Source organism: Oculina patagonica, chromosome 2, assembly GCF_052425735.1.
Source record: "Oculina patagonica isolate OP01 chromosome 2, crgOcupat, whole genome shotgun sequence".
In the NCBI taxonomy this organism is placed as follows: Eukaryota; Metazoa; Cnidaria; class Anthozoa; order Scleractinia; family Oculinidae; genus Oculina; species Oculina patagonica.
The window spans coordinates 29,827,343-29,850,859 of record NC_135759.1 but is presented as its reverse complement, the minus strand read 5'-3'; the positions used below and the strand labels follow the sequence as shown (position 1 = coordinate 29,850,859).

The 23,517-nt window shown below is 38.7% G+C and overlaps 2 protein-coding genes across 2 annotated transcripts; one reads left to right on the top strand and one right to left on the bottom strand.

Moving 5' to 3' along the window:
- Nucleotides 1-4,055: 4,055 nt before the first annotated feature.
- On the bottom strand, nucleotides 4,056-8,061 carry LOC144644020 (histamine H2 receptor-like). Its single transcript, XM_078503422.1, has one exon. It carries the CDS (start codon nucleotides 6,819-6,821, stop codon nucleotides 5,670-5,672), a length of 1,152 nt encoding a protein of 383 aa, XP_078359548.1. The 5' UTR covers nucleotides 6,822-8,061; the 3' UTR covers nucleotides 4,056-5,669.
- A 9,850-nt stretch (nucleotides 8,062-17,911) lies between these two features.
- On the top strand, nucleotides 17,912-22,310 carry LOC144644019 (large ribosomal subunit protein uL1-like). Its single transcript, XM_078503421.1, has 4 exons — nucleotides 17,912-17,951; nucleotides 19,372-19,673; nucleotides 20,514-20,686; nucleotides 22,075-22,310. The coding sequence occupies exons 1-4, from the start codon at nucleotides 17,947-17,949 to the stop codon at nucleotides 22,243-22,245; spliced, it is 651 nt and encodes a 216-aa protein (XP_078359547.1). The 5' UTR covers nucleotides 17,912-17,946; the 3' UTR covers nucleotides 22,246-22,310.
- The last annotated feature ends 1,207 nt before the right edge of the window (nucleotides 22,311-23,517 follow it).

Genomic DNA, 23,517 nt, shown 5'->3' with positions numbered 1-23,517 from the left:
TGTTTTAGCCGTTACTTATAGTAGACAGTGACTGGAAAGCTAGGACTTTCTTGGAGAAATTATGCTCCGGTGATCCAGCTTTAGTATACGGTCGCATAGTTGAAATCGTCAATTTGTGCGCGCGTGTTTACAAAAGTGCTACAAAACAACTATGGTTTTTCCCCCAATTTTGTTTTTTGGGGGGGGGGGGGGAAACTGGCGCATGCGCATAAAAGTTATCCCGGAATCTCTCTTCGCGCGCCTGGGTTCAGCCCCTATAAAGTGGCGGAAGAGAGAGTTCAGGAACTGGACTAAGGCTATGTTGGATGATAAGATACAAACGCGATTTCGTCGTCTTCTAAGGAAAGTTAATTAAATTTTGTATTACTTGGGGTGTTGAGGGCGGACCGTTAACATTTCTAAGCCGCCAAGGTCTCTTATACGATTTTACGTGAGGAAATAGAAATATCGTAATAGACATTTTTCACTGTTTCATTGAAATTTAACAATATAAAAAGAGACTCTTAAGCAAAGAAAAATAACAACAAAAAGATGACGTATGTTTGCTACGATTGGTTAGAATACATTAACCCGTTCTATTTTAGCAGCCAAATTAAATACACTCGTCCAGAAAACACGCAAATAAATAAAAATCAACTTTGTTTTACGAGGTTGCACGTAACGTCTTCGACGAAAACCTGTGCCCTCGAATTCTCGTTCGAATTGGATTTTTTGGAGGGAGGAAACCGGAGAACCCGGAGAAAACCCTCGGAGCCGAGAACAACAAACTCACATGTAAAAGTATAATGTAAATAGAATTCAAAACGGGTAGCCGTTTGAAGCGCATTTACTGCAATTTTAGGAGACTCCGCAAAAATAAAAATTTTCTGGAGAGGAATATGCCCCCGGACCCCCCTAATATTACAAACACTTAATTAATTTTGCTTGTTTGCTTACAAAGTCTACAAACACAACTAGGGCTTTCCACAAGTTCCGCGATCCTGAAGAACTTTTCCACAAGTTGCCGAGCAACTTGTGGAAAGCCCTAAACACAACTACGTTATTCACCTACAACCAGGCTCAGGTGCAAAAATGGCTTGGTATTTATTTTATGAATTTGTAAAATAACACGCCAAGGAACACTGGTTCAGTTTCAGGGCTGTTTTCAGTCTTCAAACATTTTCCCAAGTGTTTCCGCAGGAATAACACGCAGACATGTGGAGAACGTACACTATCGACCCCAACAAGAGGGGTGCAACCTCGTTTCCAGGGCTTTTCGTTTGGAAATTTTGAAAAGGGCGAGAAAATCCCCAAGGGAAAAGCCCTGGGAACGAGGTTGAGAAGGGGTATATATGGAATCATCGTGTCCTTTTTTTGGTGGGGGGGAAGGGGGGGGGGGGTCATAAAAACATAGCAGGTGCTTGAGGGGGGATCAGGTAAAACCAGTTTATTTTCATATCAAAATTCCTCCTACCCACCCCAGGTGATAAATAATGACAGGTTCCTAAAGGGGATTTCAGAAAAGCAACGTATACCAGAACATTCATGGACTTGAAAATTGAACGATTGGAATAGGCAATCTGTTTGGGTTAACTCTTTAAAACCGTTAGCTTACCTGCACCAAGCGAGGTCATTCTCTTATGCCAGCTTTAAGTCGTTAAAATGTCGAATGTTCTCGCTCTCTTGCTCAGAGTGACTTTCCAAATAATGAGGTGAACAGTGACTGTATGCTGATAATGAAATGATATACAGTCCCCGGAGCCCCCCGCTCCTTTAGCTAACGATGAAAACAAATCTGCAAACGCGATTTGGAATAAACGTAAAACTGAAATCGCTTGCTGTCACCACGATGTGATATCCGCTATGTTATATGGTCTCATAGGTTTCAAAATCAAGACAGCTTGCCCATTCTTTAGTTTCGTGTCACGGTAAACTCAGGAGAAGATTTTTTTTTATTTGCTCACATAATGAAAGCGTCAAACACGTTATTCGAATAAAATTACTGTTCTCGATAAAATGGGAATACATCCGTATTTCTTCTTCTTCCCCTCAAACGTTTTCCTCATTTCTACGTCGTCTGCTTAATCAGAAAGAAAACCATAACAGTGAAGCTTTATCAGAAAATTTTTGTTTAATTCTTCCATTTGCAGTGCATATGAGAAAATAAAGAATCCTAGGAGGAAAAAGTTGCTATCTCGGCCGTTAATTTTCCAAAATATAAACCAAGCAGGTCTTTAACAATATGGGTTCGGGGTGTCTTTTTTCAAGACATATCGAAACAAGAAATCAAGTTTTCATTCCTACTGGTCAATCCTATTTTTCACTGCAAAGACTTTATTCCCAGTTTTTGTCGACAGTTTTTGTTGTAGCCAACAAAATTCAGTGAACTTGCTAAACGTTATTTTCAGGGCTCCTAACTGACCAAATTGTGATTTACAGATGCACTGAACATTATCAGTTAAATTTTACTGAACCGGTGGTAAACACACGAAAAAATCGTTGGGAACAAAAAACTGCAAAATTTTCATTATTTTTCAAAGTAAGCGTTATCTCTGGGCGTGGTTGATTCGAGTCGACTACAGCATAACAATCATGTCTTTAGGAAGTTTCGCTGCATGATTATGAATTCCATTTTCCTTTCACAACTTGTCAAAGCGAGGCCGAAAACTTCTCTTACAGCTCACTAAGTGAGCCTCTTTAGTGAGTCCTTCCCCCGCAGACTTTACTGTCAAATTCCCTTTTATCATCAGCAAGGTTATTTCAACAAAGTGTCAAGGTTAACTAGAGATTTTTTTAATTGTTTCAAGTACTCAGTGTTCCGTTAAAGGTATGGGCGTTCTTCCTGAGTGTCTTGTCAGTATATTTTTTCCGCTGCACGCGCCCCATGACGTATCCAGCGTAACTCAAAAGGTTTGCTAAACGTTAGCTGCAGACGCAATTCATTCAATTCAAAACACACGTAAATTTAATTCAGCAAATCAAACATTTTTTAATTTTTCGTTTTCTTTTTGGTAGGTGGAGTGGGTGGATAGTTAAACATCGTCAGAGCGATCATTGAGGACAGCAAATCAGTGTCTCCTGTTTTCAATGCGTTAACTGATGTCTTTTCTTTTCGAAACAATCCAGGCTTGAAAGTCATAGAATAGGACTAGAGAGGTAGCTACAAAGCGATGGCTAAAAGTAAAAACACGTGTATACACTAGTTCTTTTAGCCAGCAGAAAGAGAGAATCAATATACAACAAATTGAACGTAAAGCTGTCGAATTGTTCTACACCGGATTAAACAGGAGTTCAATTTTCTAGCAAACAAGAAAAACACGTCATTCTCTATTCAAAAGGGCTGGTAAAAAGTTGACACTAAACAAACTCTGTAATAAAAGCAAACTTACCATTTTTTTAAAAAAAATATTCCCACTTTCACCGACATTAAATAGATTCAGTTGTGCTTATGTGGTAATCATACATCTTTGTACGTTTGAACTGTTTTTTCTTTCTTTTTCTTTACATTTCTGGAAATTCATTTCTTGTCAAAGAGTCTGTCGTTCAAGAGATGCCTATTTCAATAATTTACGTTACTTCGCCATTCAAGGGGTGGGTTTGTTTATCGGTTTTGACTGGTCTGCTAAGACACAGCGAATATTTACTAAGTTGTTCTTTCAAGTGGGTTTCACTTATTGTTTTCCGATGTCACCGTGTTCTACTTCTGTGTAAACATTAATTACTTTCTTAGAAATGAATTTGTTCCTTCTATTTTAACCGAGCAAATAACTCAAACTCTCAAAGCTTTCAATTCTGATAACAACATTGTGTTTCCTGCACTAAGACGGAAACCAGAAGGAAAACTAGGTTATCTTCCCTACTGTGCTTAAATGAAGCACTCAAACTTTCATTAACAATGTTATACGCCGGACTTGATGCCCTTGTTTCCCTTTCCGCTTCAAAATTATCCATCAAAAACTAAATGAACGGACTGATTTGCTAAGATAAATCTCTGTCACCAAGTGACGGTTTTTAATTTTGTTTTTCATTCGGTTCAATTACTCTTCAGGGAGGCTTTGATAGAAACCTGCTTGAATCAATAAAGTTGCGTGCTGTTTGGATGGTAACTAGTAAATTTAGGCATTTCTTTTAGTGTTGTTACTTCACCTGGCCATGAACAAACGAAACAAAAAAATAAAAAAGAAAGAAGGGACTTTTTAATTTGCAATTAAAATTTTCATTTTATTTTGACTTTGCCGACTGTGAACGAGTCGGAATACTTCGAGAGTTTATCACAGAAGCTGCAAAACTCCATGAAAACAATTAGCGACAATGCGCTGAGATCCAGACATGTCGTAGTATTCTACAATGATTTACTATTTCCGATTTCTTCACTCGTGTTCCTGTTGTTGTCTTTGGCAGCGATTCAACGTGAAAACATAGCGTTTATTAGATAGATCGCTGTACACAACGATGGAAAATGAACTCTTGCCACAATACACACACGCACAAATGATAGAAAATTAAAACTGATAATTGCAGTAAATTCTATTTACTTTTTGTTCATCTCGCACTAAAAATCTCCTCATTCGGAGAATTAAATTTGGGCACCAACAAGCTCATGTTCATACATGCAGTTTGAGTATTCAGTTCATCAATCATTAAAGTTTTTAGCTGTAAAAAATTTCTAGTTCAGACCAGATCTCTTTTACGTATACGATAAACTGCATATGCAAGCACTACAGTTTGATATGCAAGTTGTGCCAAGACTCGTTTCTTTACGCTAATTAAATTTTGCACTGACCTACACGCTTCCACTAAAAAGCCAGTGCATGTATGCCTCAGTGTAGTTGGTAGATCAACTTCATATTATTCTCTCTTACACCTACACGTTTCCACTAAAAAGCAAGGACTTGTTTATAGCCGGTTTGCGTGCCATACCGCCGAATGTGGGTGGAAATCGATGATTCAAATTATCCTGACAAGAATACAGTGGATGATAAATATGTTTTTCAAATCTTCTCGAGATTGCGCAATGTAAGGAAAACGCTTAAAAAAATTGATGCTACGTTATCAGCAAAACTGATTCTATACTAAATAGTTTTTATTTTGTGATTGTTACCGTGACATTTGCTTTCCAACTAAAAATTAAACCGGCTTTAAATATGCTCACACTAGTTCTATTTTCCTCGAGCGCTATGTAAAGCTCCCTGATTTCAAATCAGCTCTGACTCTATCGCAAAGATTTCTGTCTGTTACATCTCGTTCACCTCCGAACCAAATAAATATGCAAGAAGCTCAATTACCATTGAATTTAAGCTGGGTAATTATAAAAATTCAGTGGAAACGTGAGCTCTACACTCTAAAGAGACGCAATCAAAGACTTCTACAACTGAAGAAAGTCCTCAAATTAAAAACCATTTAAGTTGAGCGCCCGTTGAGCGTCATGTTACGTTATGTCCTTCTACTATTCTGTTCCAGTTAGCTCTTCTTGTGAGATTCTCAACTTTGGACCTCCTCCGTTCTTAACGTAGTCATCAGTTTTGTTTCTCTGTTTCGTTGCAGTGTTTCCAATGAAAGGGTATTTCAGATTCAGAGACTGAACAGTATAGCTCCCTTTCAGTAGTTTTATGCCCACACAGTTCAACTGTTTCTTTTTCACGGCATTTGCTCAACGGCAATTCTTCACTTACCAAACACCTAGCGGTCATTCATACAAAAGTAGCAACAGTTGGCTGCTGAAACGACGAACTTCCAGATCGTGTTCGCACGCGTTCTCGCCCGTGTCGACGACCATGATCTGAGTTGTGGACAGAGCTCTCTTCGCTAGCATCTGAGAACAGCGAAGAAACGATGCGACGAGGCAAAGCAGCGAGGCGTTGAAATAGCACGGACAGTTTACTGCAGCCCTTGTTTGCGCATTCGCTGAACACCTCTCGGAAATCCGTGCAAAGTCCGGCGTACAAAAACGGATTGATCGCCGAGCTTGCGTAGTAGAACAGAAGGAATAAAAGGTGTAACTCCCTTGGAATCGAGACTGGTGCTTTTGATATTGTAAGGATGGCCTCGATAACATAAGGATAACAGCAAATGAGATACACCGCCACTATCTTCCCCAAGGTTTTAGCGCCTTTGAAAAGGGGACTGCGAATGCGTTCGTACTCTCCCAGCACTTGGTGTTTAGCTATCTTGATAGCATGGACTCTGGCAATGCGGAAGATCAACCCGTACAGGATGAGAACAAGCACGGCCGGACACAGCCAGTTGACGCTGAGGATAAAGAGAGCGTATTCTGGTTCCGCGGCAAACAAGCAGAGCTTGAGTTTAAGTGAAGTAGGAAAGCTTCGCCAGCCCATCAATGGTAGCAGCCCTGTAATCACCGAGTACATCCACAGTCCTGCTATTGCCAACATAACTCGAACTGGCTGCACGAGCTTCATGGAAAACGGAAACGCGATCGTCAGATAGCGGTAAACGCTAACCGCAAGCAAGTTGAGCGATGAACACGACAAACCGACGAAGTGAACGGTGTACATAAGTTCGCAAATGACGACGCCATGGATGAATTCCGTTCGAATAAAATACTCCAGTTCCAGGGGTATAGATATCCCTGTCAGGAGGAGATCCGAAAACGCCAGGCTGACCAGGAAACAGTTGATTTTTGTTCTCAGTCGACGGTGGGTGAAGAAGGCGATGAGAACGGAGAGGTTTCCGAGCAAACCAATAACGCATATCAGAACGCCGAACACGGGAAACAGCTCCGCAAGGATAGGTTTAATGGTACCGGTCGAAGACGCATTTAAACTGCCGTTTACCCTGTCTGTATTCGATGTGTTTTGATTAGCTGTAGACAATGTATCCATAACTGCCAGCTACCGAGAGCTAATCCAAACTTACCCTCGTGAAGTGACACTTTTCTCGCTTTTCGCTTGACTTTGACTGACTGCCTTCACGAAGAATCAAAGCTTCTTAATATTTTATACTCTCGCCACGCGCCAACAGCAACAACGATGATTCTGTAATGAAGGTGGGGTTTTAAAATCGCGGTTTTTAAACGTAAACGCTCTCCAACCGCGATGTTTACTTAGCCGTCCACCTGGCGTCAAATATCAGAACAATTGGGAATCGGATAGCTTCCCTCAGGTCCGAATTATCGCCAGTAATATCTTTCCCCTGGAAAGCACAACTGTCTTTTTACAATTGACAAGCACTTAAAGCAAAAACCAATGAGATTTTACGGCTCCATTTTCTCTTGACATCAGCCAATCTATGCGCTTGATTCGACTTTCTCCAACGTCATCTCTTTGGGCCATTTCCCTCGCGTTTCCGTGTTGAATATCTGGCGAACGGCTCAATAAAAGATTAATTCTTGTATTTAAACGCTTGAAGCACAAACCCTTAATAAACAGATTCGGGTTTTCGAATGCTTTGAAATTGTGAAAGAAGTGTTGAAAAAAGCTCTACAGGAAATAAGGGATCTTGCTGTAATTCCACAGTTCGCGCGCCGGGAAAATTAAGTGAATAGAATTGATGTTTGGGAGAGTATAGACGCATTGAATTATGCATGAGAAATTTATGACTGTGGTGTAATCAAATCAGTTCAATTTAAAATTGAATTTCATCTCGTTGAAGGCTTATCTTTATTTTGCTAAATGTCTTATTGCATGCCACTTGAACTAATCTTTAGATTTTTTCCTGAATCTTTCTTCTTGTCCATCTATTTTTTTTTTCTGAAAGCCCCGTTCGCGTAGCTTGAAGAGTTTTGATTATTTCGTTTTGGTAATTGTTTGAATATAATTACATCCCTTTGGAAGACTACTCAGATCAGCCTCTAGTAAATAAATTTAAATTCCCTGTCTTCGCAAGAGGTCTCTCTGTTGTGGTTAATAAAAGATCGGTTCAATTGGCATTATACAGAAATATTCATACAGAGATAAAGCACGCCGGAGTAAACGAAATGACATTTCCTGGGTTGTCGATCGCATAACACTAGGGGAGGCCTACTTATCAGTTTTTTAAAAGTAAGCTATTGAGGAATCTCCCTGCGACGAGCGACAAAATAAAATTAGGAAAAAAAAAGCAAGAGGATTTCTTCGTTATGATCAGTGGAGATTTTCCGCTCAGCGTACGTGTATATCTCCATGATCTATAATTTATTCACTGACATCACTGACAGCACCTGCTAATTGAACACGTCCATGCCCAGCCTGGCCCTCAACAAACACGTATCTGTTTACTTCATGTCCCAAAAGAGATACTGCTTCACAGCTGAACAAATTTCTTGTATATACGAACTACAAGTCCAATATTCGACAGACGTCGCTGAGCTGCCGACCCCGAGGCGCAATTACAACGATACACCCTCGCTTTCATTGCTGATCAAAATGCACCCTACAGAATTATTGACCCGAGTTTCCTTTTTATTTTACTTTTCTAGTTTTAGCTAATTTTATCGCAGCATCGCCCGGTGCGTTCTATCTTAGTAAAATATCTTTATTACTTAACGTTATCTTTTATTAAAATGAAACGAGTCGAAAGAAGCACTATCGTTAGTCTCCCCGTAGCCGCGGGCTAACAACTGGCGTACGATTTTATTTTCCCAGTTTTATCTTTGTTATTGGTGACTTCGTCTTTGCTGTGCCATCCTGTTAGATGTTGATTCAGAGGCATAGCTTGAGGTTTTCATTAAATCGATGAGGTCTTCACTATACTACTTACGTTGCTCTAAAGCGTTTCCCCGCAGGTCCCCGCGTGTTTTCGTTCGATTAAATAATAATAATCAATGAATATTTGTGTTACTTTTGGCTAAGATGTTATTGCCATGTGGCTGGCCAGTATGTCGATTTCTCGGGAAGAAACTAATCTATAAACCCATCATGTACATCAAAATATTAAGGAAAATGGTAATGTTTAGATTTCTATGTTACCTGCATGCAGGGATACTAGAAGACGAGAAGCAGAAAGATTGTTCAACCATTCGTATTTGCCAATTTAACTGGTTCGGAGGATTTGTCTCGAGTACAAATAACCTTTTCACTGGAAGTTATCATATTTCGAACCAATTTTCTTCAAGAAAAAATAAAATCATGCTAAGATTAAAAGGACTTGTCACAATGAAGGGGATTTCTCCCATGACAAAATCCTAAGGAAAAAGTAATTAGAAAATATGCTGGAAGGCACCACATATTTCGATATCTAGGCTACGAAAACTTTTACATTTCCGCGGAAGCCATCTAATTAAAAAAAACTCTTAGCCCCGTCAAACTGAAAAAATGGAAAGTAAACACAAAGGGCTAACAATATGGAACAATTTGCTTGACAGCATGAATGTATTTATCCATAAGTTACAGTTTCAAAGAGATTTGTTCCAAGGGTAGAAAAGGTTTGGTTGTTAACCTCACTGAGCGGTTGTTTTCATTTAATACTCCCTCTATCTAAAAGATTAGTCAGCCTTTTTTGCACCCTGGAGAGATTATTCAGTTAAATTTCGTCTGATGCCTTTCAAAGTTCCATTTATAACTCAGGAATTATTCCAATTTCCATCGTTAAACTAGCCTTTTGACAGCTTCATTTGCATACGTTATTAGCGAGAGATTTACTTGATGGTTTTTGAATTCGGTGTAGCCCGGATAATGTAAAAAGAGCTAGCTGTCTTCTTAAGCATTAGCAATATAATTCCCAGGGACTAGCTCATCTTTTCCTGGTAACATTGAAATACACAATTTCTTCCCTGAGTGAGTAAAAAGCTTCAATCAAAATGCATCAGTGAAGAAAAAGAAAACGTAAAAAGCGCTTGTCTAGACTAAATGAAACTTTATGCACTCTGGCCTAGCCTGGCAAGAACTTGGAGTAAACCTAGAAATCGAGTCAAAAATGAGGCAGACTGAAAACTGACTGTTAAATTAAATTACAAAGAAAGAAAGTCAAACACAGAGAATTGGGCGCGCGTGCAGTGTTGCCATAACACGCGTGAGACCATTCATGATTTGATTGTTTTTTTTTTGTTGTTGTGTTTCCTAATGTCAGTGCTCATTCATGATAAGTTACTTTTAAGGAAATTTAACGTTTTAAGTCATATCTTCGTGTGAAATTTCACGTCAAGGTGAATACAGCCTCTTAACGGCCTTTTTCGTAAAGGCAAATGTTATGCTAAGCTGATAACATAGCGTCCCGTTTAAGCCAATCAGAAATCTAGAAATGGCACAACTGGTATCAGTAACAAGGATTACCCAATATGACAATTTATTTTCTTCACAAAGAAAGAAACATTTACGCTCGTACAGTATACGTATTCAGTTTTCTTTTGACGAAGCATTGACAAAGTCCCAGTCCGTTGACCTGGGTTTTTTTTATCATAATAGCGAAGAGAAAATTTTAAGAGCAGTTTGTAAAATAATCGAGAACCTTTTGGGTTTCGCAGAAACTTTTTGATCCACGGTCCGTTAGAAATGCATGAACTTCGAATGGTGATTCTTCAGTACCTTTTTAGTTTTTCTATAACATTAGCAGAAAGTTAATTTGAAATAAACTTTTTGTCACTAAATGATAAAGACAGTTTCTTATGTCACTAAATACGAAATATACGAATAGATTATTTCTTAATTTATACTCTTTGAACAGCCGTCAGTATAACAACACACGGGTGCATGCAATGTGTGGGCTGCTTTCGAGTTTATGGCAATCGTTGCATTGTAGACTATGAAATCTGTGTGGCAGTTCTCTTGCTATATTGTCAGAGGGTGCAATTACCGTTAATGGTCTAAAAACCTCCAAACAATAAAGCTTTTCAGAAATTTCCCAAGACGCCAAAAGTGAAAAAGTTTGATCAATGTGTGTACTTCGGCCATTGTTATCAGCTGTAGGAAGCACGTACTTACTCAATGTATTTCCATTTGTTAGTAACTTTAAATTAAAAGTTACTTAAAGCGTGTACGCTTCCGACGGCCTCAAATCCGGCATAGGTTTAATCCTATACAGCGCATTGTTGAATATAAACGAAACAATGTTGCTTTTAGATTACAAAATTAAGAGAAACAAGTTCTATCGAAAAAGATAGTCAAAAGCTCTTTCCGAAATTGATGGAAATGCATGGAAATGCAGTAAACAAAGGTTTTTAAAGTATGCGGACACTTATAGCTGTGGATAATAGAAACATCTTTAGCTGATAAATTTTCATTGAACTTGTGAAATTACAGTTGATTACAGAGAACAAAAAGGGGTTTCCGCGAGATACTTTCAATTTCCGCGAGTTCGGCACTCAAAATGAAACGATAAGCATGCGAAGTAGTAGGTTGTAGCAAAGTGCCTTGCCGCTAAACAATAAAGACAACATTCAGAAATACCTATTTGAATTATACGTTGTAGGCAAATTTTGCCTTGTTTATAACTCACATCATACACTAGTGACTAAGAGGGGAGTGTCAACGCGGACTCTAAAGGTTTCTTTGCAACTTTCAGAAAAGTGCAAGGAAATATCACCAAAAACCAAGGGTATTTCAAAAAAAGTCATGAAACATTTTGATCATGTGTAAGATTTTTTCCTGGAACCGTTGGCGTTTCCATGGGAATCACGTTTTCAGTGACAGACATTTCAAATTTCCTAAATTTTGAAAAGAAAAACATGGAAGTTAATCTGTTGTGCGTTTGATATAAGGCTCAATTATCATCAGTTGACTCTGGGCATTATTTGGGGTCAATGGCAACAATCATTGCCTTTTGCGCCCAGGGGCACGAAGAGGATTGCGTTAGTGATGGCAACATTCAACTATCCGCGCTAACAGTCTACTTTTGACACGTGGTACATTAGTATTTGAAAGAATGTAAATTAACTTCTCAATACTCTGTAAAATAATTCCCTTTTCTGCATTATTTGTGCAAAATGAACCCACAAAAAATGAAACACACTAAAACTACGAAACATATTTAAGGTTTACCGTCAGTTTATATTTTCTTACTTTCCTGCCATTTTGTTTCTACACGAATTCGTCTCTACAATCGCATACTTATTCATCCGCTTTCCTCAACAAGCCTCTCTTGTCCTCAAACGTCAGTTTTTACAATAATTTCAGAGCATTAATCTGAAGAATAACTAAACAGCTAACCGAAATAGTTACCTTTAGCTTTTTAGAAGCTTAACAGTTCCCTTCTCCCTCCTTCTTCCCGCAAAATCTCCGTTTTATCTTTGTGGTGTGTTACGAGACACTGTGTCTTTTTAACTGCGTCATTATACTCTATGTTTATAAGTCTGATTCTTTTTTACTTAGTATCATGGTTTTAAGTTCGTTAATAATGAATGCTTGGATTAGATCCTCGCATATCTTCAAGTAGTCTTATCTTTGTGGTGTGTTACGGCGAGACACTGCGCCTTTTAAATTGCCTCATTATACGTTTTGTTTATAAGCCTGATGATATCTTCAAGAAGTCTTATCTTTCTGGTGTGTTACGGCGAGTCACTGTGTCTATTAAACTGCCCCATTATACGTTATGTTTTTAAGCCTGGTGATATGTTCAAGTAGTTTTATCTTTGTGGTGTGCTGAAGAAACTGAGTCTTTTTAAAATGCGCCATTATACGTTTTAGTCTGATTCTGATTACTCAGTAGCATGGTTTAAGTTCGTTAATAATAAATGACTAGACTTCTTTTAAGGCTTGAAGAACACGCAAACCTTCGGGTGCATATGTTTCAATTCGCTCTTCTTTGTTGAACTGAAACTGACAGTACACTCGCAAAAATATAACGTTTTGATTGACCTTAGTACCGGTATCAAATTCGTTTACTTCACTTTGTGAACTGAATTACTGAAAAACGCGTGTAATGTAAATAGCATGTTTCAAACCGGAATGAAAAGAAGTTAAATAAGAGGGCGATTTAGATAAATAAAAATGTGTAAAAAATGTAAATGTAAAAAATGTAAATGTTGTTTATAGTGGTCATGCACTTAGCTTCATATCTCTTCGAGATAGCTAGTTTACAGGCATGCCACTGAAACAGAGGAAACAAATATTTTAAATGAACATAACAAATTTAAAAATCCCAACTGGCAAGCCGTATTAGACGGGAAAAAATGGCTTGACAGGATAGATGCCAGGTTGATTAATAAAGTTACATGTAATTTTTGGCAAGGAGACAAGGAATTTCGCCTCGACTTCCGTAGTTGCTGCGCAGACAACCGATTCCCTTTGCACATTCAACATTCCTGTGCTTTGATTGAATAAACTCATGCATTTGGTACTCTTCAACCGACTACACCTTGAAATGGTTTACCTAAAATTTCTTCATCTCTGTTTTGAAATCCTTTTCAGTGAATGCACACAGGAAAAAAAAGAAAGAATAAAATGACAGGCTTTTTTTGCTACGAAAATTTGACTGAGTTAAGGCGTATCGAAGCTTCATTTACTAAAACGGTGGTTTGTATTTAAGGAAACCTACGAATTCGACACGCAACTGAAACATGAAACTGCAGAGAAAGACCTGATGGCTTCTTCAAGTTTTTATGTCATCATTTGTTCGTGTTTTGTGAACCTGTTAGCCTGAAGCAGGCTAGAAAAGAAACTGAACCTTGGCTCCAATATCAGTACGCAGCACTGCCCGCAAACTCCGCGTCTTCTAAACAATACAAAACATTTGACTAAGCTTCTGAAAAGTACTTCATTTTTATAGAACTTCACACGAAGGTTGAAGAAATCTGCAACTAGATTGTCAACTACATGTTTCAGCAGCTGTTGTTTCTTGCTGGTTGGGTTTCAGAATTTTTCACTTCCTGTATTATACAGGATGCAAATTAACAAAGCAGACTAGTTTGAATAATGTTCGCCACTGGGTAATACGGTCAGATACTTCATCGTACATATCACTGATGTTGAAATCTTTAAAATGCTGGAACTACAAGGCAATTTATTAAAATAGAACATTTTCAAAACAAACATGTAAAGAACGGAAATTAAAAATATACCGTAGAGATATATATAAAATTTGATCGAGCGATGGTCAATCAATTTGATAGTGGTTTTATTTTACCTCACGCGTGCATCATTTATACAACGACCACTCAGTTGATACCTATGTTTATTTTTAGCAAAATGCCTTTCGAAAGTTCATTTGATCTATAGCTACGCCTACTCGCACATTTATCTGGGTTCAAAATTACCTAGATGGGTCACACAGCATGGGTCATAGAACAAATGAATGGATAAAAAAAGCCACGGCCAACTTAATTTGTCTTTCATGATATTTGGCCCACGCGTGCCGCTTTACTCGAGTCCTTAATGACCAGCTACTCATGATAAGTTTTTGAATCCGGCCGATTTCTCGAACCTTTCGATAACTCAAGCCAAAAGTCGCTTCCCTTGTATTTGCTTCGTCGAACACTGTAATTTGCTCTCTATATCTCTCGAACCAGTCATTTTTCGTTTTACCTTGGAGGTTAAAGAAAGCGGGATTTAACTGTACATGCTTTATTTGAAAACAAAGGTCTATAAAGATGGCAGCCTAGTGTATATACACCTTACTAACAGCTATTTCAGTTATTCGACTGATCTTTAATTTTATTCATAAAGTCCATAATCACGTCTGGCCTTTAGTGGTAATCTGTCACAGGACGGACAGAATCGCATGGTATGTCAAATATATTTCTTGACTCTTTCCTTTACATTCCTTCGATCTAGCTTTTGCAAGTACATTCCATGCAAACTGCGACGGCACTATTGGTTTACGTATAGGGTGGTATACAGTCCATGACAACAGATTGAAAAATAAGGGACTACTCGTATTGTGGTACTTTAAAAGTTTAGGGACAAATGTTTTCAGGTGGAACAGGGCCGTAACCAGACCTTTGGCATAGACGAGGTAAAATCTTTAGCTTGCTAAGAGGTACGGGGGGGGGGGGGGGGGGAGGGATCCCAGAAAATGAAATTTTTTTTCTTATCCAGAAAATTTGGATAACTAGAAGCTCTGAAACTCTTTCTTAAACATTTTTCATAAGGTATTTCTAGAAAAAAATCAATCTTGTTCATCTGGGAATTATTTTCCCAACTCACATATTTTGTTTTTTATTTCGGGTTAAAATCTAGACGAGTTAAGTACCTCGTCTTGCCTCTTGCTAGTTACGGCCCTGTGGAGCCACGGGCCGCTATCTTGAGGTCCACGTAGTTAGCATAGATTTCTCATCTGTCGTATACATTACCAATTGCACGGAACAGAAAATTTAGAATTCAGCACAAAAATTAAATAGAGAGATTATTCACAGTCCAAAAACACTTTAGCTACAGTTGTTAAGATTCACAACGTCAGATTTTATTGTCAATGAAGGCAGTTTATTTGCGGTGAATCAAAAATCGTGTTTTTTTTACTATGGGTATTGCGTAAAAACAGCTAGTTTGGTTTTTGTTTGTTTGTTTGTTTATTGTCATATGGATATCATGGAACTATATGTATAAACAGCTTCTCGTTTTGTCAGTATGGGTATTGCGCATGCGGACCATTGTATAAACAGCTTCTTTTTGGTTTTCTTTTTTTATTATTGTTGTCAGTATGGATATCGTGGAATTATGTATAAACAGCTTAACGTTCTGTCCGTATGGGTATTGCGCACCATTTTGTAAAAACAGCTTCTTGTTTTGTCAGTATGGTTATTGCGGACCTTTGTATAGATTTGCACCAAGTCGCCCTCTATTGGCGAGCGAAGCGAGCCCAAAAGCGAAGCGCAGCAGCGAGTCGCGAAGCAACGACCGCGAGTGACGAAGTCGAGAGACATACCTAAACCGCGCGTCGAAGGACTTTGAAGAGTCTAAGTCTAACCTTTCTATAAACAACTTTTTTTGTCATTATAAATATTGCGGACCTATGCATAAACAGCTTAACGTTTTGTCAGTGTGTATATTGCGGACCACTTAGTATAAACAGCTTCTGTTTGTTTTCTTTTTTGTTTTTTTGCTTCTTCGCCTTTTTTAAGGTTATTGCAAACCTACGTATAAACAGCTTCTCGCCTTTGTCAGTATGGGTATTGCGGACCAATGTATAAACAGCAGTACTTGTTTTGTCAGTATAGGTATTGCGGGCCACTTGGTATAAACAGCTTCTATTTGTTTTCGTTTGTTTGTTTGTGTTTTTTTTTTGTTTCTTCGCCTTTTTCACGGTTATTGGAAACCTACGTATAAACAACTTCTCGCCTTTGTCAGTATGGGTATTGCGGACCAATGTGTAAACAGCAGTACTTGTTTTGTCAGTACCGGTATTTACTCGAATAAGCGCCGCCCACGAATAAGCCCCCCTCATAGCCCGCATTGGGACGTTTGCGCGCCCCCATTGCGCCAGTCCGGATGCAGCGCTTATTCGGGCCCGTTTGGCTAAAAACAGCACTCAACTCTAAAAATTTGGATTTCTTTCCATCAAAAAGATGTTTTGTAGTTTAAATTTATTGTATCACGCGCTCGCCCATTAGTTTTTCTATCCAACATTCTTACAAACCTAGTGTATTGTGGCGCCTTTCAGGACAGCTGCGCTACTTCTCTTTCTGCAGCGAGACGAAGACTGAAATCATTTGCTTTTTCATTCTGTGATTGATTCTTTGTGCGTCCAAATTTTTTGCGCCGCCCTCATGCGCCACTGATGCGCGAAAAATTTAAAAAGCGCCGCGGCGCTTTTTCGAGTAACGGTTTGGGTATTGCGGACCACTTTGTATAAACAGCTTCTTCCTGCTGTCAGTACAGATATTGTGAATCATTATGTATAAACAGCATTTTTTGTTGTTAGTATGGACTATGGGATATATATTGCGGAACATTGCATAAACAGCTTCTTGTTTTGTCAGTATGGGATTTGCGGACCTATGTATACGTATAAACAGATACGACTTGTCAGTTTACTTTTTATCGGTTTTGTTAACCACGCCCTGCTTGTTCTTGCAAGAAAATGCTTTAACCATGTTTACGTTATTCAGTGACAATAAATCATTTAAAGGAATATACATACCACGATGGAAAATTTCGATCTCCGAGACCTGACCGAGCCTGCCATATAAGCGTAACAAATACTTTCGGGTGTACGCTTGTTTTGGGTCCTCGTGGAGTTCTCGTGCTATTCTTTGATTGAATCGATAAATATCGGAAACATTACGAGGGCCACGAAGATTTGTCAAAAATAGTCTGTGAACGGGCTCTCTGGTCGAGGATAGGTCGAAGAGCAACGCTCGGCTCGCTTCGCTCACCGATGTCTTTTGGCCCTAACTGGGGAGTCTGTTCGCAGGTATTCAATCAAACTGGGTATAAGCGACTAAACTTGGAAAATTTGATTAACAAGAATCAGAAAACAACAAACTGACAAAAAAAGATTTCCCAAAACAAATGATGTTATACTTTCCACACTTCGAGTTCACTTCACTTAGTTTGATTGTCATCTAGCTGCTCATCGAGAGGAGGCCGAAAGGCTAATGCAAGAGGCTGAAAGTTCGCATCCATTGCAAATTGTTTTCTTTCTTTTTATTTTGCCTGTTTTGTTTTTTGAAGGTTACGCAAAATAATAACCAATTTGGAAAAATTACGTTTTGGTCTATTTTAAGAAAACTGACATTTATACAATATTTCAGCTGGTAATTTAGCATGTTAATTTTATGTAATTTTAAAACTAGAAATGTAGGTAATCAGAGAACAGGTCTAATTTCTCTTGAGGCCTCAAAACACTTGCACGCATTGCGTGCCTATGTTTAACAGTCCCAAGGAAGGAGGGAAGAAGTGAAATTCACTTCGCTTGCTACAACTCATTTTCCGAGTTAAAAACGAAACTTGTCTCCCCCTCCGACTGAAAAGGGCCAGACTCACAGAAAAATCCTTACTGATCAAAAATTAGATTTTCCCACAATTTCTCATATTTCTGTGCCTTGTCAAGTCGTTCTTCTCTTTACCATTTTTTCAAAAGGACATTTCGTGCGCCCGCGATAGTTCAGCGTAATCTCTTTTCCTTCCTTTCCTTCTCTTTACGAACGAATCGGCCGAGATGAGGTGTGTAGTTGTGCAATCCTTTCGAACAGGGACGTTTTTCTCTCCATCGAGATGTTTTATTTACGAATAATAAGATGGAAGATGATTTTTCTTGTGATAAATCTTGTATTTCGCGATAGTTTCCGTTTCTACTGGAAAATAGGTCGTTTATCGTTCAACGAAATATTGACCTTCCTGAGTGATTAAAAATTTCCGCAGAGGTTTATTTGAGGCTATTTCAAACTTTTCAAAAAAGAAAAAAATTATTTCGTCAATTTTACTAATGTAACGTGCAAACTGCTCAAGTGATAAACACTTGATTTAGGAATAGCGAGTTCATCGATATCGTATCGGTATGTAATCGAACAAGATCGAACCAAAATTCAATCGAACACCATCGTTGGATTGGGTTCGGTAATCGAACAAAATCGAGCACCTAATTTGCTGTAAGTTCGATTATCAAACTAATCGAACCAAAATAAACCAAACAAACTTGATGAATAATCTGACTCAATTTTGTTTGGAATGCTTCTCTTGACACCTGAAAATCAGTAAATCACGCAGAAGTAATCATAACCAACAGACAGGAGTTCGGTAACCGAACGTTCGATTGAGTACGATTGTTGACGGTTCGATAAGGGTTCGATTGACCAAATTTTTATTGTGAGGTGGATTACCTTCGACTACCAAACCCAAACAAACTGTTGGTGTTCGATTGTTGATTGGTCAATTCAAGTTACCCCGGATTAAGGCATGATTAACTGTATAAAGTTGCAATCTTGTTTCAATTATATCCTGGTATGGGTCTATTATTTGTAGTTGGTTTCCGTATGCATTGACTTCATACACCTTATGTATTTAAAGCTGGCTTCTCTTATATTCCAAGAAAGTTTCTGCCAATGGTTAAGCTGGTTTTATTTAGCTGAACAGACAACATCAAAATGGCATTTAGCGAACATAATTTATTGTCGGAGATGCCAACATAGAAAATCAAAATCAGGATTGTCCTTTTTTGGCCTCATCATAGCTGGACTAAAAAAAAGAGCTTTGCCTGTTCAACAACAAAGAACTGAACATCAAACATACAAAAATTCCCCCCTCCAAAAAAATGCCTAGAAAATTGAGCCATATGGAAGATTGGAAAATTTGGTCTGTATCAAAGGGACTCGGAGATAATCCAGGAGAACTTGCACATTGTTTGATATTGCCGTCAAGTTTGCTTGGGTACTTTAAAAAACAAAGATTGATAGACAAAAATTAACATTTTTCTGTCTCAGTAATGCCATTTTCAGTATCCCCTCTCCCCTACAGGTGCTGAGTTTTCAAATTTTTCACCATAAGAAATACTGCCTGAAAGAAATCAAGGGGCACGACTATGGCAAACAACCTACTTCAGAAGTAATTGTCATTTACGAAATGTTTGGTATTATTCCCTCTCTAGTAAGCTCCACCGTGATACACTTTTTGAGTGCTGTGGTGCTGTCCTGCAAGGAGCCAAGGACAAGAAAAGAAAGTTTGTGGAAACCATCGAGCTCCAAATCAGCTTAAAGAACTATGATCCTCAGAAGGACAAGCGTTTCAGTGGAACTGTGAAGCTGAAGAACATTCCACGACCCAAGCTCAAGGTCTGTATTCTTGGTGATGCCTCACATTGTGATGAGGCCAAGGCAAATGACATTCCTTGCATGGACGTTGAAGCTTTGAAAAAGCTCAACAAGAACAAGAAACTTGTGAAAAAACTTGGTGAGTCTTTTACCTCGATGTTTGTTTATCCATGCTTATAAGGCAGGTTTTTGTTGTTGCTGTTGTTTTCTATTTGCTTTAAAAATTTCAAATCAGTCCCCTTTCTGTTTTCCTTTGTCTCCTACATAATTATTATGATAATCTTGATTTGTTGGGAAGTAAAAGATTAAGGGAAATCTCTAAACATACACATTGAAGTAGGTGCTTGACATACCGTAAATTCCGGTTCCCCCCCTCCCCCCCCCCCCCCCCCCCCCCCCCCCCCCCCCCCCCCCTCCCTCCCCCCCCCCCCCCCCCCCCCCCCCCCCCCCCCCCCCCCACCCCCCCCCCCCCCCTGCAGACTACAGACCTACAGACTACTGCTCTAGTTAGCCTGATAACACTGTCAGGGCTGCAAATAACAGTCGGCCATTGGACATTGGTGGACCAAAATTTGCTCATTTTGCTCATGTCCGACGAAATCCCAAGTGTGGTCGCCGGAAAATGATGTCCGAACAATTTTTTGATCTTAAATCATTTTATGGCAACGATAAAAAAAAAATCTGTCTGACCACAATTTTGTTTTGTGCCATATCATCAAGATGGTGTCTTAGTAGGACATACTGTATGCCCTTTCAAGGGAAAAAAATTACTTGCAGCCCTGCACTTTGGTTAGCCTTTTTGCAGTTACATGTGGCTCTTAATACATGTAGTGGTAATGCATGGCAAGTTGCAACCATACTCCAGAAGAGAAAAATGGGCATTCCTCTCCTTTTGCATTATCTTCCACTACTATGGTACAAACTATGTTGCGGAAATGTCACTCTTATCATATCGCCTGGTTTATATGTTACATTTCAGCCAAGAAATATGATGCTTTCCTGGCCTCAGAGAGTCTCATCAGGCAGATTCCTCGTATCCTGGGTCCTGGTCTAAACAAGGCTGGCAAGTTTCCCACAGCGCTGACACACAATGACAACATGGTTCAGAAAGTTGAGGAAGTGCGCTCCACAATCAAGTTTCAAATGAAGAAGGTAGGATGTTCACCAGAAATAAGGCACAGTGCTCATGACAACCAAATCAAAAACATGGAATTGGTGCAAAGTTTGTTTTCTCAAGGAAACAGCTTGCTTTCCCTCGATCCTTGCATTGAAAATCTAACTTTCAAGGGCTGGCACTAACAAATAGGACGCTTTCTGTTGTTATCAAGACAAACTGTACATGTTCAATGGGAATTTTTTTTCCTTTTTTGGAAATTTTTGGGAAATTTTCTTCCTTTTTTCCTGTGTTGGATATTTAAAAAAATGAAACATTCACTGTCAATTTTGTGATTTATTTTTGGCACAATATATCCAAACCTGGGTACCACAGTATTTATAGCAGAGATTCAAAACTCTAGGAAGTGGGTCAATTTTTTTATTATTTGTTTATTTTATTTTGTTAATATTTTTATTTATATATTTTTTTTAATTTTTTTGTTGACATTTAAACAAAAAAAAAAAATAAAGGAAAAAAAGTTGGTCAATTTAGTGAAGTTGTCATTTGAGCACTGGTAAGGCCTTATGTTCTGGAAGACCAGATCAGGAAACATCCTTCTGGTCGGACCTGCACCCAGGGTCTTTAATCTATGGGGAGACCGCAATGGTCGACAAACATCACAATGCATTAAGTGCCTTAAAGTCTTAAAAGGAGTGCTAACTTTGAGTATGGAAAACAAATAAATAAATAAATGAAAAAATAATTTCAAAGCAATAGCAAAATAATTTCAGTGGTGGGTGGATGTCATAATTCAGTGCAACTATGTACAAAGTAAAATGATACCACATGGCATTTAGTTCTTAATACAAAAATATGAGGTCTGAAACAAAGACTAAATTCACGTGAAAAAATTAAATGAAGTTCTTTGTTGTGGACTGAGATGAATTTGAGAATATCATTGAGGATATAATAGGTTACTAAAAATGGCCTGTGCCAGCAAGCAGTCCTGAGGAAAACATTTTACAGTCTGGATTTAACCGATCATATTGTACAGTTCAGCTTATTTGACTGGGTGCAGAGGAGAAAAAAATAATGATAATACAGGTCAATAATATTGCAATGTTGTCGTAACAATTGAGTGGTTCCAGAAAATATCCATACCCTCCCCGTGGACGGTTGCTGAAAATTTTGATGGGGAAGTGGGTCTTACAGACCAACAATTTTAAAGGAGTGAGTGTGAACCTAAACTGGAATTTCCAGAGGGGAAGATGGGTTCGAACCAAAAACTCCTCTCTGGTGGGAGTATGGATATGTTCTGGAACAACACATTACACTTATCTCAAAACCTGTCACAGTCAGCAATAAGTAGCTTCTATGTAATATCCATTTCTGGTGCCCGTTGTATTTATAATAACTGTTTCATGTTCTGATTGTTGAATTTTAGGTACTTTGTCTTGCTGTCGCCATCGGCCATGTTGAAATGAGCGAGGATGAACTTGTGGCAAATGTCTATCTTGCCGTCAATTTCTTGGTGTCCCTTTTGAAGAAGAACTGGCAGAATGTGCGATCGCTCTATATCAAGAGCACCATGGGAAAGCCTCAGCGTCTGTATTAGGTTTGCTTGCAGTAAACCTTACACCTCAATTAAGTTCGAGCAATAAAAGACCTTTAAAATGAGAATTGTTTGGTCTGTTATTTATTGACTGCTTCGCAGGCATGTAGTTATCATAGAGGTGCATCTATATGTACAGCTGGGCGGGGAAAAAGTTTAACACCATACAACACATCAGCCAGTGTTTTAAATGTTGGTTAATGCTAATAGGTATGGCGTTAATAACCTATTAACCCCATAGTCATGTAGAACTAGACTCCATGTCTCTTTCACCTTTCTTTTCAAACTCACTGAGTGCCTAGAACTGGTTTAAACATATGGATGACACAAGGATACAAAGCCTCAACTTCTGGTGTTTGTACATGTTTACTCTGGCAAAAATTACCTGGTAAATTTGCCCCTTAAAATTCCCTGAGATGTAACTTTAATTGCCTCCCGTTTTCCTTGGATGGTGTAATCACGGCTTTTGTCTTTTAAAACACAGAAAAGCGTAAAATCGCAGCAAATGTAGCCTGCGAATATGACAGGGGGCTGTATTCGCAAATGGTGTAGTTAATCCAAGTATGAATAAATAAGCACGAATGATGGATTACAAAGCAAATCGCATTTTGAAAATCAGCTGAACGATAAACGTAAACATGCGTAAAAGCATGTTACTAAAACCCGAAACAAAACAAGCAAAACGAAACCTTTATTTTCAGCTAGCCCTAAACAGGTTAACCGGATCCTTTTCAGTTATGCAAGGAGGCTGCAGACCTACAGACTTGTACTAAATCACGCTCAGGTTAGCCTGTTTATCGCTGAGCACAATAATGCTACTGGTTTTCCCTGTTTCTGTGATTTTGTTTTGTTTTTTTCGTTTTGCCCGTTTTGGTGGCTTTGCTCGTTTCGTTTCGTGGTTTTGGGTCTTAGTATATACCAAACGCATTAAAAACATACACTCTTGCACCGCGCGGCCAAGGGCGCAGCGAGGGGGCGGGGTCCTGGGGTGTTCGTGGCCCCCCTCCCTCTATTGTGAGATAATTTGTGTATATTGTTAAGTCAACAAAAAAAAAAAAAAAAAAAAAAACCACAACCCTTTACTTTTACTTACCAACAACGTTTATTAATAGCTTATACAAACGTTAAAATTCAGGTGGCAAAAACGCACGAATTCGAAGAATAGACTTTACCTGTGTTAGAAACTCCATTTCACTTTTAGGAAAACACAATGTGGATGTCGACTTGCCTAGTTTCTAGGCCTCTATTTTTGTCGCGGTCAACTCGTTTCCGTCC